At 40.3% G+C, this 20,936-nt stretch overlaps 1 protein-coding gene across 1 annotated transcript in view; it reads left to right on the forward strand.

The window, feature by feature from the left end:
* Positions 1-20,936, forward strand: part of LOC122792873 (cytosolic phospholipase A2 beta-like) — a 204,272-nt gene that overhangs the window by 48,239 nt on the left and 135,097 nt on the right. Inside the window, exon 2 of the mRNA XM_044060431.1 lies at positions 9,263-9,411. Within this exon, the coding sequence (XP_043916366.1) occupies positions 9,263-9,411 (149 nt within the window). The remainder of the gene's footprint in view (positions 1-9,262; positions 9,412-20,936) is intronic.

Genomic DNA, 20,936 nt, shown 5'->3' on the forward strand with positions numbered 1-20,936 from the left:
AAAGAGCAACATTCTAGAGTTACTGATGAGAGAAAAAAATGGGAGGTTTAAGAGAAGGAAGAGTTTGGGTGGGGGGATAACTAATTAACCATGAGATGAAGAGCAGGGCAAATGAGTTAAGGAGATAAGTGCAGAAATTTTTTGTGAAACTGTTTTGTGTATGAGTTTATGTGACGACATGACAGATAGTATTTGTTTCCAGAGTTTGGCCACATGACATGAGTACAAAGCTTTATCATGTATATTTGAGACCTTATTCTGATAAGTAAGGTATTAGAGCAGAGCTTGGGATAGTACCACTTGAATGGTTGCTGCAGAATAGAGTGGGCTACCTTCAGCTGGATCTGTTGAAGCTAACTGTGAAATTCCATCCATTTGTTTTATGTAGAGCAACAGTGGTGTGTTCTGCGACGGAGATGGAGGAAATTTTTACTATTTTGCTTTAGCATTGCTCTTCTTTTTATTGTTGAGTCATATGAAGCTAGTGTTGATTGAGGCAGTGTAGGATAAACTGGGTAGGAGATAATCATCAGGCTGTAGCCCTTCTGGCTTGTAATGAGAGATAGGTTTTGATTCTATATAAGTCACTTAGTTTTTGAGGAGTTTTTTATGATATAAAATATATATGGAGATCCAGTTTTAGTTTATTGTCCAGTTTAACCCCAAGAAGTTTGTATTTGTGACAATATCAAGGACAATGTTGTTTCAAGAGATAATGGAAAATTAGTGTGTTTGACAGGACTGGATCTATGTAGGAAAAGCTTAACTTTTGTCTTTTTAGCATTGAGTATTACGTAATTTTATTGTAGCCAGAGATCAACTGAGGAGTATGATTTTTGGGTTTTGGCTTGCAGTTCATTAATGGATAGGGAATAGCAAACAAGGATAGTATTGTCTGCATACTAAAAAAGTGAGGAGGAGCCAGAAGTGTTATGTAGATTATTTCTAAATATATTAGACATCAATGGACCTAATAGAGAGCCATGAGATCTGCCTATATTATTATGGAAGGAGGAAGAGCATTCTTTTGTTTTCTGTTACTTAGGTAGCTATGGAACCAGTTTATATTGTTGTTAGTGCAGTTGAGAGAGGTAAATTTATGGAGTAGTTTAGAATCAGAGACTGTGAAGAATGCCTTTGAGAGATGAAGAAAGGTGGCAGAAAGCAAAATATTGTCAATACAGTGTAGGTTGATGGCATTTAGGAAAGGTTCTAAGGCACTTGTTCTGTGGTTAGGGCGAAATCTATGCTAGGACCACAGGAACAGGTTTTGTTCTAAAAGGTACTAGTAAATGTCTGTGAGCACATCTTTCCAATATCTTTCATGGTGGTGACAGTATGGCAACTGGGCTGATGTTACTAAGATCATTAGATTTTCCATTTTTGGTGTAGAGTCATATGCAACTTTCCTTCCAGATTTTGGAAACATGAGATAAAGTTATGGACAGAGAATGGGACAGATAGGACATCTGCAACTAGTTTAATTAATTCAGTTGGAAGACTGTCAGCTGCTAAATTTATTGGTTTAAGCTTAAGAAGGATTTTTTAATAGTTGTGGTTGAGATAGGATATAGTGAGAAAACAGTACAGTCAGTGAACTTGGAGTGAAATTGAGTAAAGGGGGTATCAGAGTTGTTTTGAAGGAGGGGAAGCAGTAGTGTCAATGAAGTGGAAGTTAAAAGAGCAGGCTATGTTATAGTTAGAATCATTGGCATAGGGTTAGGTTGGGATGATTTGCCAGGGTTTAGTAGATGGTTAACTGATGCTCAAAAGTCATTAGGTTTGTTTTTGGTCATCTTTAATATAAAATAGAAGTTTTTTAAAAATATTTTTAACTAAGATTTCAACTTGATATTATGGGGTTTTGTAATTGAAAAGCCTGGGGTGCCTTGTTCTGGTGCCTCTCCTTCTAGGCTCTTTTCCTCATTAGCTGTTTTATGTTCTGAGTTAACCAAGGTGAGGGTTTGGTTGTGACACATTTTCTTTGGTGGGGGGGGGGGCTTTGGCTTTAGGAATATCTAAGAAAATTGTGTTAAAAGCTTCTGTTTTTTCAGCTAGAGTGAAATGCTTTTGGTACCAGTTTATCTGCTGAAGTGCAAATATAAAATAATTGATGCTGAAATCAGTTAGGTTACAGACTGTATTATAGCAGGGAACAGATGGGTTCTTGTTGTAATTTCTGATAGCATAAGATGAATGGTAGTTGCTAATGTTATCAGGCAGGGTGCCAGATTGCAAGATTTTTGGCGGCTGGATTGTTAGGATCCGGTTTGAGGTTGAATAAGAATATGAGATTTTGTTAAAGTGGGTTGAGGCTTCAATATAATGTGTAGCATTATACAGGTTCAATGAATGAGTATTACAAGAGCTGATGATGATTTCCCAGTTAATGTTGACCTCACCTACTGTGAGGGTTTCTATTTTGATCTTTGCTGATAACTAGGAGATGATGTCTTCCAATATATATATATATATATATATATATATATATATATATATATATATATATATATATTTAGGGTTATATGTACCTATGAGACAGACAGATTTCATATAGTTTAGATGTATAATAATCAGTATTTCAATATTATTAAATATGGAAATATTATATTGTTGATTGTGTAAGGGGTCCAGGTACATGATATTCACCACTCCCCTTGTTTTGACTGTTCAGTCTAGTCAAAGTACGTTAAAGCCCTGTGGAGTAATTCAGTGTCTTTAATGTTTTAGTTAGCTTTCTGTGAGAACAAGAATGCTTGGCGCATGTTGTGCCATTCATAAATGGAATTCAGTTATTTTGTTGCAGATACTTTGTACATTTAAATGAAAGAGTTTTAAGGCACAGTTGTTTGGGGATGAGGTATCATATTATATTCAGAAGGGCTTGAGTTGTGGGTGTAAGTTGCAGGCGAGGTGGAAGGGCCAGGGTTTGGATGAATGTCTCCAGATCTTTGAAGTTTACAGAGTAACATGCCTGTGTAAAGGTGAGGAGGCTTGGATTTACTAAAGATAGGTGGTAGGCATTGATACTGTGTTTTGGATTGGGTAAAAGATACCTTTTGTTAAAGAAGTGTACTGGAGTGATGGAAAATAGCTTAGGAGATGTACAGACTGGCTGTTCTGAGTGCACATGATGGATGCGAGGAAAGTACATGAAATCTGAGTAAGGCAGGCTTATGTGGTTATGAGGTAGATTGTGCATATATGAGTAGCATACTTCTTAACCTCTTGAAGCAAGAAATCTTGACAAAGCCATAAATAAAAGTGGGACAAATGCCTAAAAATAGGGACAATTTTTAAATATTGCTCTTGCAAACTTAGAAACAGGTTTTGCATTAGCATGAATTTTCTGAAGAATATGAAGTCTGAAACTCAAATATCTGTCACTATTTTCTAACTTGAGTAATTAATCATGGTCCTGCAGAGTGGTCCTAGCTACAGAGAACTCAGAAAAGTGACTACTTTCTGGATTTAAGTATCTTTGCTGTTTTTTTAACTTGAAATATCTTCTCTAGCTTACCTTAAACAAGCTTAAACTGTTTTTTTAGCTGTTTGCTGCATTATTTAATATCTGCACTTAAAGTTACATTTTAGTCGAATTTGATCAAAAGTTTGTTTGTTTGTTTGTTTAATTTAACTGTTGAGGCTGCCCACTAAAGTGTGCTAGCCTGTGTAACTGATTTATTACTGTTTCTGCATTTTCTGTGTGTTTTCTATCTAAAAACAAAAAAAACAAAAAAATAATCCTTGTTTTCCCGCCTCTCCTCGACTAGTTTAGACCAGTTTACAGGCTTTGCTGTATTCTGGGCTCTGGTGTAGTTCCTGTGTTGTCCATTACCTTACTTGGATAGAAAGAAGTTTCTTTGCTCAGCAGTGGGAGTGGGGAGACTTGAGCAGCCTACCTGTCCCTGTAGGAAGTGACCTCAGCATAAGAGCTGTAGTAATTGGTTGTTTTGGACCATTTCTAGCTCTTTTGAAGTTCCCTGTTTAAAATCCGTGTTTGCGCGGCTTTGCGCGATTGTGAGCATAGCGCAGTGCCGGTTAAACAAGTTTAAACTTCTTCTGGCTCCGCCAAGTCTGCTCTTCAAATTTTCCCTTAAGGAAGCTCTACTCTTAGTATAATCAGACTACTCGCTATATTATAAGCCTAGCACTTGTTCTCAAAACTTCTCTACTAAGTAAGCACTCTCATACTAAGTAAGCACTACATCCACCTACCACCCCTGTGAATATCCACTTCCCTTAAAGGCACAGCACTCCCTTATACTGTTCTAGCATGTCAAGTGGTAGATTACTGGCATCCTGTCCAGTTCAGCTGGTTAATCTGGGTATCCTGAGACAATGCTACAATTGTCTCATGTACACAGACAACCCTCTCCTCCTCCCAACAAATACAAATACATGCGAGAGATGCAACTATATAGCCAAACTGGAGGCTGAACTCTCTCAACTCAGGGCTGGCATGACCAGACAGGAGGAGATGGTAACCACACACACAACAAACTCAGTCCCACATAGACCTACCACAACTGCAAACCAAACACATAAAAACACAAAGACATACTCGGAGGCTCTAATAAAAAAACTTACCAAAACAACAGAGGCTCCCAAAGCAGACATCCAAAAATTCACCACCTCAAAACAAAACACATGCAACACATACTTCAATAAATCAGTGTGTCAATCAATCAAAGCCCTTAAGGCCAAACACAATGCCTGATACACTAGTAATAGGTGACTCTATAGTCAGACACACTGATGTCCCGCTTATCAGGCTGAACAAGGAGAGGGTGACTGTGAGCTGCCTATCAGGAGCTAGGATCCGCCACATAACACACGCACTCAGGTCACTCCAAAGCAAGTACAAATATGACTCCGTCATTGTCCATGCTGGCATGAATGACCTGAGATGTACCTCCCTGGACTACATGAAAAGAGACATAGAGGAGCTCTCTGATTATGTAGCCCAGGCTGGTATGACCCTGACCCTGAGCAGCATCTTGCCCTCACCAAGAATGATGCCACAATACAAAGACAAGATGATCAGCTTTAATAATTGGCTCAAGTACTGGTGTCATTCTAAGGGGATCCAATGTCTGTCTGCCTGGGATGACATGTTGGACAAGCCACACTGCTTCGCTAGAGACGGCTTGCACCTGTCACCACTGGGCTTCCGGATATTGGCTAAGGCTCTTGCCACCCCCATAGTGCCTTTTTTAGGCAAGGCTCAAAAGACAAACCCACCTCCTTAGAAAACAAAAATGGAAAAAAACTAAAGGTAATGCTGCTCAATGCCAGAAGTCTAAATCTCAAGATGCAAGCACTCGATGCACTCCTCAGTATGGAGAACATCGACGTCTGTGCAGTAACTGAAACCTAGTTCAAGGCTCCTGATAGCACCCCAGCGCTACCAGGCTATACCTCGTTTCATGCTTTTTGGCCCCAAAATCCAGGCCGAACCACAAAGGGAGGGGGAGTGTCCATATTCATCAAGGATACCCACACCTCCAGGTTAGTACCAACACATGAAGCATCGGAGACCATACAGGTGCAACTAACCATTGGCAAAATTGCTATACAACTGGTAGCATGTTACAGATCACCCTCCCAATCTCAGGAACCCCACTCAGCCTTCCTGAAGACATTGGAGGATATGAATATATCACAAAATACCATCATACTGGGAGACTTCAACTACCCTAACATAGATTGGGTACATTATTCTAGCCCTAACACCCTAGCCCAAAGGTTCCTGGAATTCATAAATTCAAATGCACTGGAACAACTAGTCACCTCTCCCACTAGGGGAGATAATATACTAGACCTGATCATCACAAACATGGGGACAAAATGCTCCACACCAGAGGTATACCCCTCACTAGTGAGATCTGACCACAAACTAATCACCCTGGATATACATATCCCACCTCCACCCCCAGCACAAAAGACCACAGTGAAAAACTTCTCAGAAGCAGACTTCACTCTTCTTAAGACTGAGATGGTATCCTTTAAGCCCACTGGGCCAGTGGATACCACATCCCACAATGCTGAATCCTTCACAAATGCTTTCTATGGACATCTCCAAGAATGCATGGATCATGCAATCCCAAATAAATCCAAGTCCCTCTCCACCAAAGGCAAGCATCCTGTCTGGTGGACCTCAGCCATTAACAAATTGTATAACAAAAGAAGGAAGCTACTGCACGACAGAGCAAAATACCATAAAGGGAAGACATCTCTGATCAACACTAGCGGAAAACTACGTTCTCTCATAAAAACATCCAAGGCCAACTTTGAGAGAAAAATCGCTAAGGATACTAAAGATAACCACAAAGCCTTCTTCAGCTATGTTAGAAACCTGGGTGGAAACCCTCAGATATGCTCAGAGTTAATTCACAACAACAGAAAATACAATGAACCCACAGATATTGCCAACATTCTGGCTGACAGATTCAGTGCAAATTTCTCCCCTCCTTCACCCCCAAAAGAAGAAATACTTATTCCAGCTGAATGTAATCTCCCTGTCATCTCAGATGTCCAGGTGAGAGTCACCCTTAGCAAAGCTAAAAACACAGCATCAATGAGACCTGACGGTATCCCGGGTTGCGTGCTACGTGAACTCCAAGAGGAGCTAAACCCGCACATAAAAATGCTATTTAACTTTAGCCTTACTACAGGATATGTACCTGAACACTGGCGTACAACAACAGTGGTCCCACTCCACAAAGGGGGTACCTCTACAGACCCTGGGAACTACCGCGCCATAAGCTTAACCAGCCTGGTCTGCAAAGCTATGGAAAGAATCATTATGGAACTCATAAACAGAGACATTGGGGACCTACAGACACTTGATCCCACCCAGTTCGGCTTTGTAAAGGGCAGATCCTGCCTTTTGAACCTGGTTGACTTTTTTGAAACAGTCACTAGAGCCATTGATGAGGGCAAAGCAGTCCATACAGCCTACCTGGACTTGGCTAAGGCCTTCGACACAATACCGCACTCAGGCATCATAGATAAGCTCAACAGCTTAAATGTAAATCCTTATGTCACTAGATGGGTTGCAAACTGGCTAAAGGACAGAACCCATAAAGTTAAAATTGCTGGAGCAATGTCAGACTCAAAGCCAGTCACAAGTGGTGTCCCACAGGGATCTGTCCTGGGACCCCTCTTGTTCAGCATTTATTTCTCAGATGTTAAAGCAAACATGGGAGGGTTGTGGCTGACAAAGTTCGCAGATGACTGCAAACTAGGTGCCATAGTCGATACACCAGCGGACACATACATCCTACAAAAAGGCCTCACAGAAACGGACAACTGGTGCCGGAGTCATGGCCTTAAACTAAATGCCAAAAAATGTATAGTCATCCCCTTTGGGAAAAACAAAGTACCCACAAATTATCACATAGACAGCAACCCACTGAGTATGGAAAAGTAATCAGAGACCTAGGGACCCAAGTCGACAGCGACCTCTCATTTGACACCCACATTGCCAAAGTGGTTAGAAAGACATTCTACCTTGCACACCTTATCATGAAGGGATTCACATCCAGATCCAAGGATGTCATTGTACCCCTGTACTCCTCCCTCATCAGACCCATGATTGAGTACAATGCCCCATTTGGTATGTACCTCACCCGGCATTTGCAACAGCTGGAGAGACCACAAAAGTACCTCACCAAGAGGATCAAGGGTCTCCAACATATGTCTTATTCTGCCAGACTAAAGAAACTCCAGCTCTATTCAGTAGCATACCGCCTGCTCAGAGGTGATCTGTGCCTGACGTACAAGGCCATGTCCAATTAGGAACTGATGGACATGCTCCACCTCAAAAAATCCAAATCCATCAGAACCACGAGAGCTAAAGACTTAAACCTCGGCACAATTATGAATAGGACATGCTGGAGGGGTAGATTCATAACCCAGAGGCTTCCCATGCTCTGGAACAAAATCCCAGTTCATGTTAGGCAGAGCCCCTCACTAACTCTGTTCAAGAGACATCTTGATGAGTGGATGGGAGATCGTAAGTTTACCCCAGGGGTCACATCTGTGTCACTACTAGACAGGGGCACAGTAAACTAATTCTATTATATAAGGGGACCTTCACTGTGTCACTACTAGACAGAGGCACAGTATTCTAAATCTATTCTGTGCATTTTTGTACCATTTCATGGGGTGGCGAAAGTCACATCACTATGGCTAGGCTTACAAATGCCCCAGGGCAGATAGCCTAGTACTAAACTATGAAACTATGAAACTATAATGATTTCCCACTAATTTGCCAGAAAACCACAATTTATGAAAAATAGACCAAAATTTAAGGCAAAATCTGAACATTCTGAGAAAGTCTGTACAGTTGAGAGGTATGATGAGTAACAGAGAAATAATTGTTAGCAAGGTGTGCATGTTGAAATGTCAGAAGCACTAAAGATGATGTGTAGAGAGTAGATTCCACAGAATGAATGAATGTTGGTAGTATGAAAGGTGGTGAGTAAATGTTTGAGGGAAACAGTGTGGTTTTAGTGAACTGTATTTGATTTATATATTGAGCAGTATATGACAGTAGTTCATTTAACAACCATTTGTTAAAGTACATGTAATGTGTATGTGTGCATGTGCGTGTTTAGTAGATGAGCTGGTGAACTGGGGGGTGGGAAGGGATCAAAGTGGGCAGACTCACAGGCATAAGTGGAGACAATCAGTTTACTGCATAGCATGGGAAACTAAAATACAAGTATTTTGCTGGCAGTTCATATAGACCTGTGCTACAAAAATAAAGAATTTACCAGTGAATGCTTGTATTGTAAGTGCTACAGCTTTATTTGCAATTAAATTTTGGAGTATGATGACCGTGTGAGGTCAAACAGCCATAGTAGTGTACTTTTACATGATATAGTAATGCATATTGTTTGCATAATGTAGCCAGTGTGAAATTAATGTGCCTGTATGTAACCAGAAATTAAATGCCAAGCAAAGTTGCTTTTTTTCACATGTGGCCAAAGGGCTGGGGTTCAGGCTTGCAATGGTCCTCCATAATTTACGTCTTAGCCACCTGCTTGGACCAGAAATGATATGTTAGGCAATATTGCTGTTTTTCACCCAGTATCCACCTGAAAGTCTGGTACTTTCCTGTTTATGCAAAGTCCCTGTGATTGAATGAGCTGATATTAAAAGCACTGCTTTCATGACAGTTATATGGGTTCTTTATTTCACTGAATTCAGTCATTGCTCCTTTTTTATTTTTTTCTTTGATATTGATGAACAGGATGAACAGGATACTCCTACAATTGCTGTTCTGGCATCAGGTGGTGGACTGCGTGCTATGATAAGCTTGGCAGGGACCTTGGAAGCACTGAATGAAGCAGGTCTGCTGAACTGTGTGACATACCTCTGTGGAGTGTCTGGCTCAACTTGGTAAATGACTAACATGCATTCTATTTTTTGTTTGTATGCATATTATATTCAATTACATTTCATTGTCTTCAGACAACTTCGGCATTTCCACCAAGTTTAAGTTTAGTTTGCATGCAGATATTTCTTATTGTTAGCTACTTTAATGATAAGATTTGACTGTAAAATGTACAAAATGATAAAATTTTAAGAATATCATAATGGGAAATTATGCACGCATGCATGCATGTGCATATGTATGTATGTGGTACCACATTAGCGTAGTGAGCCACATTGTTGTCTGAAAGCAAGAGGTTTACCTGCTTGGATTTTAGGAGGAATGTCTTCTCTGTGGAGTCTGCATGTTCTCCCTGTATTCACATGGGTTTTCTCTGGGTATTTCACTTTTGTGTAAATTGTCCACAGGCATGCATGATATTACATAGTTATATTATTATGTAGTTAATCCCTTGCAGACATCAGTCAGACAGACCTTTAACATAACAGTCTCCTGCCAGGTGTTCAAAAATGCCTGGTAGTCTTCCCAAGTAAAGTCTACAGATGTTGGTGGTTATTCATGAGGGTTATTATAGGAATCAGCTGCAACTCGCATGGATGGATGAATGTATATTTGGAATATATGGGGATTTAGAATGTAACACTTGAAATATCTAATAGTTCAAGAAATGAGTTTCATGATGAGCGATTAAGTCACAAGCAGAGTTCCCTAGGCATGCAGTATAAACTATTTAATGTATCACACAAACCAGATACACCCACATTTCCATTTGTTTTTATTTTTGCTTGTTTTACTATGGTGTTTTTATTAATTTCAATAGGCAGTGTTAAGTGTTAAATTTCTGCTGAACATATATATTATCATAGTAGTGTGCTACCTGTAGAGAGTATGCATTTGCCTTTAAATGACTCAAAGTGTGTACTGCAGTGTGGTGCATGGAAATTTTTCTCACAGAAGAGAGTATTAATTATCATTTGATGTGGTATGTAAGGAGGTTACCTGAGAGCACCACACCAGAAAGTTCAGCACTGAAGCACCACCAAAAGGAAGACCCTGAAAGCATGGACAGAGAACCCTTTCTCGGCTACCTGTGGATTATATTTGAGGAAGTATCTGTGTTTAGAGCTGGAGTTGTATCTGGAAGAGACTTGTAACTTAGACCTTTTTTATTTCCTGGAGAGGCTGGGTGGTCTTACTATTATTATTGAGAACAACTGAAGTACTGTTTATTTTTAAAAAATTGGCTGATAGTTTGGTGTGTGGATTATTAAATAAATGTGTTTTCAAATGTATGCTCTGCTACATTCCCATTTTGGACTTGCACTACTGGTGTGTTTATAAACAAAATTTGACCTTAAATGTGGTATTTTTTTTTCAGATTCTTGTAGTAGCTCTGCTGCTAAGTGCAAACCGTGTTTTAAACTACTACTTTTCTACAACACTATAATTGCTGTGTTCCTGGCATGGTTTCTGAGTGATTCAGCCATGAAGGATTTAATACAGATACTTGTGGATTTCTAGGTGGGGACTCACTCAAAGCTGATGCAACTACATCAACAGCTAGTGGTGCTGGACTATTTAGCTAGCAACTTAATGACTATACCATCAATGAAGAAATTAGCCACACATTATTTATTTATTTATCCTTTGGTGACCGGGTTAGTCCTACTAAGCTAGTAGCCTCTTTTCAGGGGAGACCCGTGGTGGTATGTATACTATTAGAGGAAGTTTGGTCAGGGCATCAGGGAACTTCCTCTACTCAAGAATCGTACTTGCAGTTTGCCTAATGTGAGTATGTGCACATGTCCCATTCGTAGCACAGTGACATCTGGCAGAATGCTCTGTGAGATGGAGTTAGTGTTGGAAGGGGTGGAGGCAAATGCCAGCTCTAAAGAAGTTACTCATGGCACTGAAGAGGATTCAGAAAGCCTGCTTCAGAAGGAGTTGTTTGTGGAGTCAGAGGATGTGGTAAAAGAAGAGTGCATTGTTTCACCCCTCCAGTTGGGAAGGTTGTGGAATGATATATTAAATGAAATGATAAATAAACTTGAACCAGAGAACAATGTGTCATGGGGAGTAATAATGGGAAAAATACATGGAGTGGAAGATAGTGGCAAATATTGGAGGACAGCAGAAAGAAAATAACTGGAGGACAGCAGAAAGAAAAGAAAAAAGAAAATAACATCAAAAGAAAATTCTTTGTGAGAATATCTAGCAAAAGACACAATGAGATTGTCATATATAAGTAATGGGCACTATAATAATTCTTTTAAGAATTAAAACACATGAGGTAAGAGATTTCATTTTAATAAACAAAGAGACATTTTGTGACTTTTTAAGAATACACAATGTGTGGAAAATGTTTTGTGTGAATATGAAAAAAGACACAATGATAATCCGTGGGATGACTGAGTCATGAAAGTTGTTTGAGACAAAAAGAAAATATATACAATTTCAGACAGTGAAAGGACATTTAAATAATATTTCTAATGAAGTGATGGACATTTCAAAAGATTACGATAATAGGGTTTATGGACTAGGAGATGGTATTGCCTTGACTTGAAATGAAAAAAATTATACAAATACCAAGTATTATTAATTTTGAAGGAAACAGTGGTGTGGTAAAGTATTGGGGACAAAAAAGAACATTCTAACGAAAATAAAATTGCCAAAGATTCCAAAGACAACCACAAAGCATTCTATAACTATGTCAAGAATCTAAATGGCAATGCTCAGATCTGCTCTGAGCTAAAACAGAATGGCATTAAATATACTGATCCGAAGGATATTGCCAATATCCTGGCAGATCGATTCAGTGCCAACTTCACCCCTCTCACCCCTAAATGGCCCATCTCAATACCGGAAGATTGCCAAATTCCAGTAATAACGGCCACACAGGTACAAAACGCACTCTCTAAAGCCAAGAATACAGCATCCATGGGACCAGATGACATCCTGGACTGTGTACTACATGAACTACAATATGAACTGGCACCTCACCTAAGTGTCATGTTTAATCATAGCCTCACCTCAGGTTTCGTGCCCACTGAGTGGCGCAGAGCTACAGTTATCCCAATCCACAAGGGGGATCCACCTTGGATCCTGGAAAGTACCATCCCATCAGTCTGACAAGCCTTATCTGCAAGGCCATGGAGCGTATTATCATGGAACTTATAAACAAAGACATTGGCGACCTTCAAACACTGGACCCCACCCAGTTTGGGTTTGTGAAGGGCCGATTTTGTCTCTTGAACCTGATTGACTTCTTTGAATCAGTCTCCAGAGCCATGGACAAGGGTAAGGTGGTCCATACAGCCTATCTAGACCTTGCCAAGGCCTTTGACACCATCCCCCACTCTGGAATCATAGATAAACTTACTAAGTTGGGCATTAAGCCCTATGTCACCCAATGGGTTGCTAAATGGCTTACTGATAGAACCCACACTGTAAAAGTAGCCGACTCCAAATCCAGCTCCAGACAAGTGACAAGTGGAGTACCTCAGGGTTCAGTCCTGGGGCCGCTCTTGTTTGGCATCTACTTCTCTGAAGTACAGGTCAACACTAAGGGACTCTGGCTAACAAAGTTTGCAGATGACTGCAAACTGGGAGCCATTATTGAATCCCCAAATTATGTGGATACTCTACAAAAGGGCCTTACAGAAACAGATGCTTGGTGCCAGAGCCATGGACTCAAGCTCAATGCCAAGAAATGTATTGTTATCCCCTTTGGGAAAAAAACATCTATCCATGAATTACCATATAGGTGGCAGTACACTAAACACAGAAAGTGTAATAAGAGACTTAGGGACACAGGTGGACAGTGGTCTCACCTTTGATAACCACATCGCCACAACAGTCAGGAAATCCTTCTATGTGGCACACCTCATCACGAAGGGCTTTTCATCCAGAAAAAAGGAGGTCATTGTCCCACTGTACTCATCCCTCATTAGACCCATTATAGAATACAACGCCCCGTTTGGTATGTACCTCTCAAGACATCTGCAACAACTGGAAAGGCCTCAGAAATACCTCACTAAAAGAATCACAGGCCTAAAGCAGATGCCCTACGCTGACCGCCTTAAAAAACTCCAGCTATACTCTGTCGTGTATCGTCTACTCAGAGGTGATCTCTGCTTAACATACAAGGCCATGTCAAACCCAGAGCTGTTGGACATGCTACACTTAAAGAAATCCCAATCCCTGAGAGCTACACGCTCCAGGGATCTAAACCTTGTCATCACAATAAACAAAACATGCTGGAGGGATAGGTTCCTGACCCAGAGACTCCCCAGACTCTGGAATAGATTGCCCATACATGTCAAGCAGAGTGCCTCTTTGGACCTCTTCAAGAGGAACCTTGATGATTGGATGGGAGAAAGGAAATTCAGCCCAGGGATCATGTCAGTCACACTGCTAGACAGGGGTCCAGGAAAGTAAATAATGTGGGAAGAAATAGCCAGGGAATTGTTATGGCTAGGCTTGTATAGGCCTTAGGGCTGATAGCCTAGTACCAACCTATGAACCTATGAACCTATTTCTGCAAGAAAGAAGGACATTTAGTAAATAATTGTGATAAAAAGAAAGATTATCAAAGTGGGAAAACTGGATATTATGCAAAGAAATGTGAACTAGAGTCTTACAAATGTAAAAAAAAGGATGTGCATGGATGGATTATAAAGCAAATATATTGAAACAGATAGTGAAGATAAGGAGGGTGGGAAATAACAAAATCCAAAAGAACTGAAAATAGAAATGGAAGAAAACGTAAAAAAAGAAAAGGATGTTAAAAGAAAATAAAAGGAAGAAATATGAATAAATTCAGAAGTTAGTGATGAAGAAGATGTAATAAGCTGGAAGGTAGTAAAAGGGAAAAAAAACTTTATTGGTAAAAAAGGTAGAAAAGGGAAACTCAAAGGCATATACTTAAAAGAAAAGAAAAAGAAAGGAAACAGATGAGAAATGTTTTTTTTTTAAAAAAAGTAGTATAAGAAGAGTATGATTTCCTTTAAATTAAGGAATTGAGAAACTAACAATTTAAGGATTTTCTCAGTAAATGTAAACAACATGCCTTCCCCAAGGTTGACCTTCTACACCTGCTTTTCCCTCAGGACTTTCTCTATCAACCTCCACATATTAATTTACTGTATGTACTAGTTTTCTTAATACGCAAACCTCATCTACTAGGAGTTCTACTACACTCCTGAAAGCTCTCTACTACTCACTGTACTCCCCAACTCTTTCATACACCATCATACTCAAACACAATATTGTAAATATACACATATCTATGAGTGAATTATATATACTCTCATTAATTCAAGCAGAAATTACTGGACATACAACTAACATGTCCTGCTACTACATTTTTCAGCTAAAATATATATATGTTTTCTCTATATACTTCTAATATGTTATGTTTATGCACCTGGGCTCTGTATTTGTTAAATGACTCTGTATGTGTTTGCTTGCCTTTGTATATTTACAAAATCTAGAGCTTTTCTCCCGGGCCTCCACTGAAAATTGACATTTATCCAGTCGGATTCTCCTGGTCAACAAAAGTAAAATAAATGTTCTTCTTCTTTCAGCTTTTCCCGGTTTGGGGTCGCCACAGTGGAACTCCAGTCTGCTAATGATTGGCTGTAGATTTTTATGGTGCCGGAGTGCCAGCTCAATGCCCAACCTTCAACGAAGGCACACCCTACACATGTCTTTCGAACACCACTCGTCCGCGGGGAGGACATGCAGACTCCACACAGAAGGCGCTCCAGCTGAGAATCGAACGGGAGATAATAAATAAATGAAAAATATAATAAGGATATTGATTTTAGAATGGTATAATAAATGTGATGTAGATATATCCATATGTCATTTGTAAAGAAAGGAGAATTTATTTTGACAGATGTTAGATTACATAGTAGTAAATATGGATATTATAATCACAGGAGATTTCAATTATAATTTAAGGGACAAAAAGAAAAAGAATAGAAAAGATGTAAGAAAAATGAAAGAAGTTATGAAATGTGACACATTGGTAACATAATATAGAAAAGTATGGGTGCATAGTAGAGGTGCTTTAAAATATTAGATTGATTATTTTCTAAAATCCAAAGGTCTAAGTATAGCAGAAGGATAATCAATTGCAACAGGATTTACAAAACATCTTGCTATATGGATAGAAGTGAATGAAAGTAAAGAAAATATTAGACTAGGAAAGGGTTTAAAAAGAATTAATAAAAAAGAATGGAATGAAACAGGAAAGGAATTTAGTGTATTCTATCGGTGAGCCAGTTAGCTACCCATCTGGTATGTTACTATGAGGAAATTTTATGTTAGTTGGTTGATTATTTTTTAAAAATATATAAAAGAAGTTACTTACAATGGCAGAGTAAGATAAGAAAGATGGGCACACAAGAATATGTAAAAACATATGAAGTTGCATTTGAAAATTTAGAACAGAATTAGACAGAATATTGTGATAAAGAGAAAGAAGTTTTTTAAAGAAGTTATGAAAAATTAAATAATTATTATATAAACAAAGATATCAGCATATTTCATAGGTTCATAGGTAGGTACTAGGCTATCGGCCCTGGGGCCTATACAAGCCCAGCCAAAAAGGCACCCTGACTTTTGCCTAAGTAAAATATTGAAAGAGAATAGTAGTACAATGAGAGAAATGAAAGACAAAGGAGATGTAAGAAGTCAATCACAGATTATGAAAATTGCAGTAAATTATGTAGAGGAAATGTTTAGAAAAAGAAAGGAGAGAATGCAATAAAATATGGGAAGTAAAAAATTCCCAGCACAAGTAAATAAGGAAGTTTAAAAAATGACTTTGTATGAATTAGACAAAACCCCAGATTTACTATTCCTCCGTGCAGGACTAACTTAGTCCTGCATGGAAGCGGCCGTTTAGGAGCAGGATGGCAGTGCTCCATGCATAATAATGAGACACACTGCCTGAGCTCCTAGGCTTACATGGAGCTTGTAAGAGTGCATGGGGCATGTCTGAGAGCAGAGCTCTCAGAATATACACGCCCCGGAATGAATAACAGCAGAAAGGGGTTGGAAATGAGCGAGACCACTTATAGGTGACACCATATCCCCACCAACAGTCCCCCTTGTGTACAACAGCAACAGTATACATAAATAAAATGAAGAAACCCTTTATTTTATTTTTAAATCAGAGTAAAGCTAATCATAGGTGCACGGATGTGCCCATCGCTTAGCTATGGTTAATGCAGCTTAAATGGCTGAAGAGGATAACAAGGAAGATATATGCAAATGAAACAACATAGCAATAGTATAGTGGGCTAAACATTTGCCTTACGAGCAGGCATTACCAGTTCAAGTCCCATTACAACACATTACATTTTCCATGGCAAAACATGTTATGAGTAATATTTATATTTCATAACCCACTAAGTAACATATTTTCATGAACCGGAGTACTGCAGTAAATGCACACGTCAGTGTCATTATGAAAAAGGCACTAGTAAGCAGGTTTAAGCATAAATAAGCAGTAGTAAGCATATTTAAGCACTAGTATGTGGGCTAAAGCCCATTTGTTTGGCAGTAAGCAATGCCTACACTGGTTAAGCAATTCTAAAGCTAACTCTCTGTAAGCAGATGTAACTGCAGGTTAGCAGTGCTTACCGTCATGCAAACCTGCTTACAACTGCTCAAACATGCCTTAATTAGTCTATATCCAACGGCCCTTGTTCTGCCCATCAACAAAATAAACAACCATGCAGGTCTTGAACCCAGGACCCTATACATCATAGTCATAGTAGTTAACCACCAAGCCATCACAGAATTACTGAAAAATGAGGTATCAGCAAACAAGTCCTCACCATAGTAAAAACAAACTGAACCTGTGTAAGGAATCAGTATACAGTTATATGTTCCATAACCCACTAAATAACATAAATATGTGAACTGGAGTACAGCAGTAAGCCCAGAAGTGAGGTGTAATTGTAATAGAGTGCTGAAGTCCCCAATAAAACACAAGGATCCCATGGAGTGTACGTACACATTAATCGTGGATACCAGGCAGATGCAATAAATAAGAAATCAATGCCAAAAAGGAAATATAATGCAAAGTCTAATGTAAGCACTGCTAAGCATTGCACAGGCCAGCTTAAGCAATGTGTAGACCAGCTAACTCATTATGCCAAGTGGTATACCTCTTTAAACAATGCCAACCTTAGGTAAGCAGGTTTGCCCATAGCTTAGCCTTTTCAAAACTGGCCAATCACAGAAAAGTGCGGGGAAATCAGCCCTACTTAAACCTAAGAGGCAGGAATACATCTCATAACTGGTTGTAGCTTCCCCTTGCAGGCACTATGGCAGTAAGGAGAGAATATGTGTGCTTTCGGGCACAATGCTGGTGCATCCAGGAGTCCAAGGTCATGACAGGACTCCTAGTTAAAGACCATGATTAGAGACTGCTGCAGGGCCAGTACTAGGGCTCTCAATATAAGGCAGAAGCCTGGGACTGTCTCGCCCATGACCTCACCAGTGCCACTGGCATACCCCGAACTGGTGAGAAGGTCAGGCACCACTATGCTGACCTGAAGCAGCATAAGGGAGACATCTTGGAGGAGTCGCCCCAAGAGGCTAGAGTGGCAGGAGATGTTCCAGTTGTGTGTAAGTATCACCCCAGTATCATCATCTTCTTTCAGCTGTTCCCATTAGGGGTCACCACAGCAGATCACCTGTTTCCATTTCTTCCTGTCCTCTGCATCTTGCTCTGTCACACCAACCACCTGCATGTCCTCTCTCAGCACATCCATAAACCTTATCTTAGGCCTTCCTCTTTTCCTGTTACCTGGTAGCTTCATCCTTAGCATCTTTTTCCCAATAAACTCAGCATCCCTCCTCAGCACATGTCCAAACCAACGTAATCTTGCCTCTTTGGCTTTGTCTCCAAACCTTCCAATCTGGGCTGACCCTCTAATATACTTATTCCTAATCCTGTCCACCCTCGTCACACCCAGTGCAAATCTTAACATCTTTAACTCTGCCACATCCAGCTCAAACTCCTGCCTTTTTGTCAATGCCACTATCTCCAACCTATATAACATAGCTGGTCTCACTACCCTCTTGTAGACCTTCCCTTTCACTCTTACTGGTACTTGTCTGTCACAAATCACTCCTGACACTCTTCTCCACCCACTCCATCCTGCCTGTACTCTCTTCTTCACCTCTTTTCCACACTCACCATTACTCTGAACTATTGGCCCCAAGTACTTAAACTCATCCACCTTCGCCACCTCTACTCCTTGCATCGTCACCATTCCTCTATCCTCCCTCTCATTCACACACATATATTCTGTCTTAGTCCTGCTGACCTTCATTCCTCTTCTCTCTAGAGCATATCTCCATCTCTCCAGGGTCTCCTCCACCTGTTCCCTACTCTCACTACAGATCACAATGTCATCTGCAAACATCATAGTCCACGGGGACTCCTGTCTGATCTCGTCTGTCAACCTGTCCATCACCATTGCAAATAAGAAAGGGCTCACAGCTGATCCTTAATGTAACCCCACCTTGACCTTAAACGCATCTGTCACTCCCACCACAGACCTCACTGCTGTCACACTACCCTCATACATATCCTGTACCACTCTTACATACTTCTCTGACACTCCTGATTTCCTCATACAATACCACAACTCCTCTCTAGGCACCCTGTCATATGCTTTCTCTAAGTCTACAAAAACACAATGCAACTCCTTCTGACATTCTCTGTACTTCTCCATCAACACTCTCAGAGCAAACATCGCATTTGTAGTGCTCTTTCCTGGCACGAAACCATACTGCTGATCACTAATCATCACGTCCCTTCTTAACCTAGCTTCCACTACTCTTTCCTATAACTTCATGCTTTGACTGATCAGTTTAATCCCTCTGTAGTTACTACAGCTCTGGACATCCCCCTTATTCTTAAAAATCGGTACCAAAACACTTTTTCTCCATTCCACAGGCATCCTCTCACTTTCCAAGATTTCATTAAACAATCTGGTAAAAACTCCACTGCCATTTCACCTAAACACCTCCATGCTTCCACAGGTATGTCATCTGGACCAACAGCCTTTCTATTCTTCATTCTCTTCATAGCTATCCTTACTTCCTCCTTGCTAATCCATTGTACTTCATGATTAACTATCCCTACATCATCCAACCTTCTCTCCCTCTCATTCTCTTCATTCATCAACCCCTCAAAGTACTATTTCCATCTCCTCAACACACTCTCCTCGCTTGTGAGTATGTTTCCCTCATTATCCTTTATCACCTTTACCTGCTGCACATCTTTCCTAGCTCGGTCCCTCTGTCTAGCCAATCGGTACAGGTCCTTTTCTCCCTACTTAGTGTCCAGCCTTTCATACAACTCTTCATATGTCTTATCCTTAGCCTTTGCTACCTCTCTCTTTGCCATGCACCTCATCTCCTTATACTCCTGTCTACTTTCTTCATCTCTCTGACAGTCCCACTTCTTCTTTGCCAACCTCTTTGTCTGTATACTCTCCTGTACTTCCTCATTCCACCACCATGTCTCCTTGTCGTCCTTCCTCTGTCCAGATGTGATACCAAGCACCTTTCTAGCCGTCTCCCTTACTAGCTCTGCTGTAGTTACCCAGCTATTTGGTAACTCTTCACTGCCACCCAGTGCCTGTCTAAACTCATCCCTGAACTCTACCTTACAATTACCCTTTTTCAATTTCCACCATTTGATCCTTGGTGCTGCCCTCACACTCCTCCTCCTCTTCTTGATCACCAACGTCATCCTACAAACCACCATACTATGCTGCCTAACTACATTTTTTTCCGGTCACCACTTTACAGTCTCCAATCTCCTTCAAACTGGCCCTCCTACATAAGATATAATCCACCTGTGTGCATCTTCCTCCACTCTTGTATGTCACCCTATGCTCCTCCCTCTTGTTTAAATACATATTCGCCACAACCATGTCCCTCCTTTTTGCAAAATCCACTACCATCTGACCTTCTGCATTCCTTTGTTTAACACCATACCTACCCATCACTTCCTCATCCCCTCTGTTCCCTTCACCAACATTCCCATTGAAATCTGCTCCAGTCACCACTCTCTCACCCTTGGGTACAGTCATCACCACTTCATCCAATTCACTCCAAAATCTTTCTTTCTCATCCATTGTACACCCAACCTGTGGAGCATATGCACTAACAACATTCATCATTACACCATCAATTTCTAGCTTCATTAACATCACTCTATCTGACACTCTTTTCACATCCAAAACACTCATAGCATACTGTTCCTTCAGAATAACTCCTACGCCATTTCTCCTCCCATCCACACCACAATAAAACAATTTGAACCCACCTCCGATACTCCTAGCCTTACTCCCCTTCCATCTTGTCTCTTGCACACACAATATACCAACCTTCCTTCTGTCCATCATATCAGCTAGCTCTCTCCCTATACCAGTCAAACTGCCAACATTCAAAGTTCTGACCTTCACTACCACAGTCCTAGCCTTTCTCCTCT

Source organism: Protopterus annectens, chromosome 2.part0 (assembly GCF_019279795.1).
Source record: "Protopterus annectens isolate FY-2018-M chromosome 2.part0, PAN1.0, whole genome shotgun sequence".
Classification (NCBI taxonomy): Eukaryota; Metazoa; Chordata; order Ceratodontiformes; family Protopteridae; genus Protopterus; species Protopterus annectens.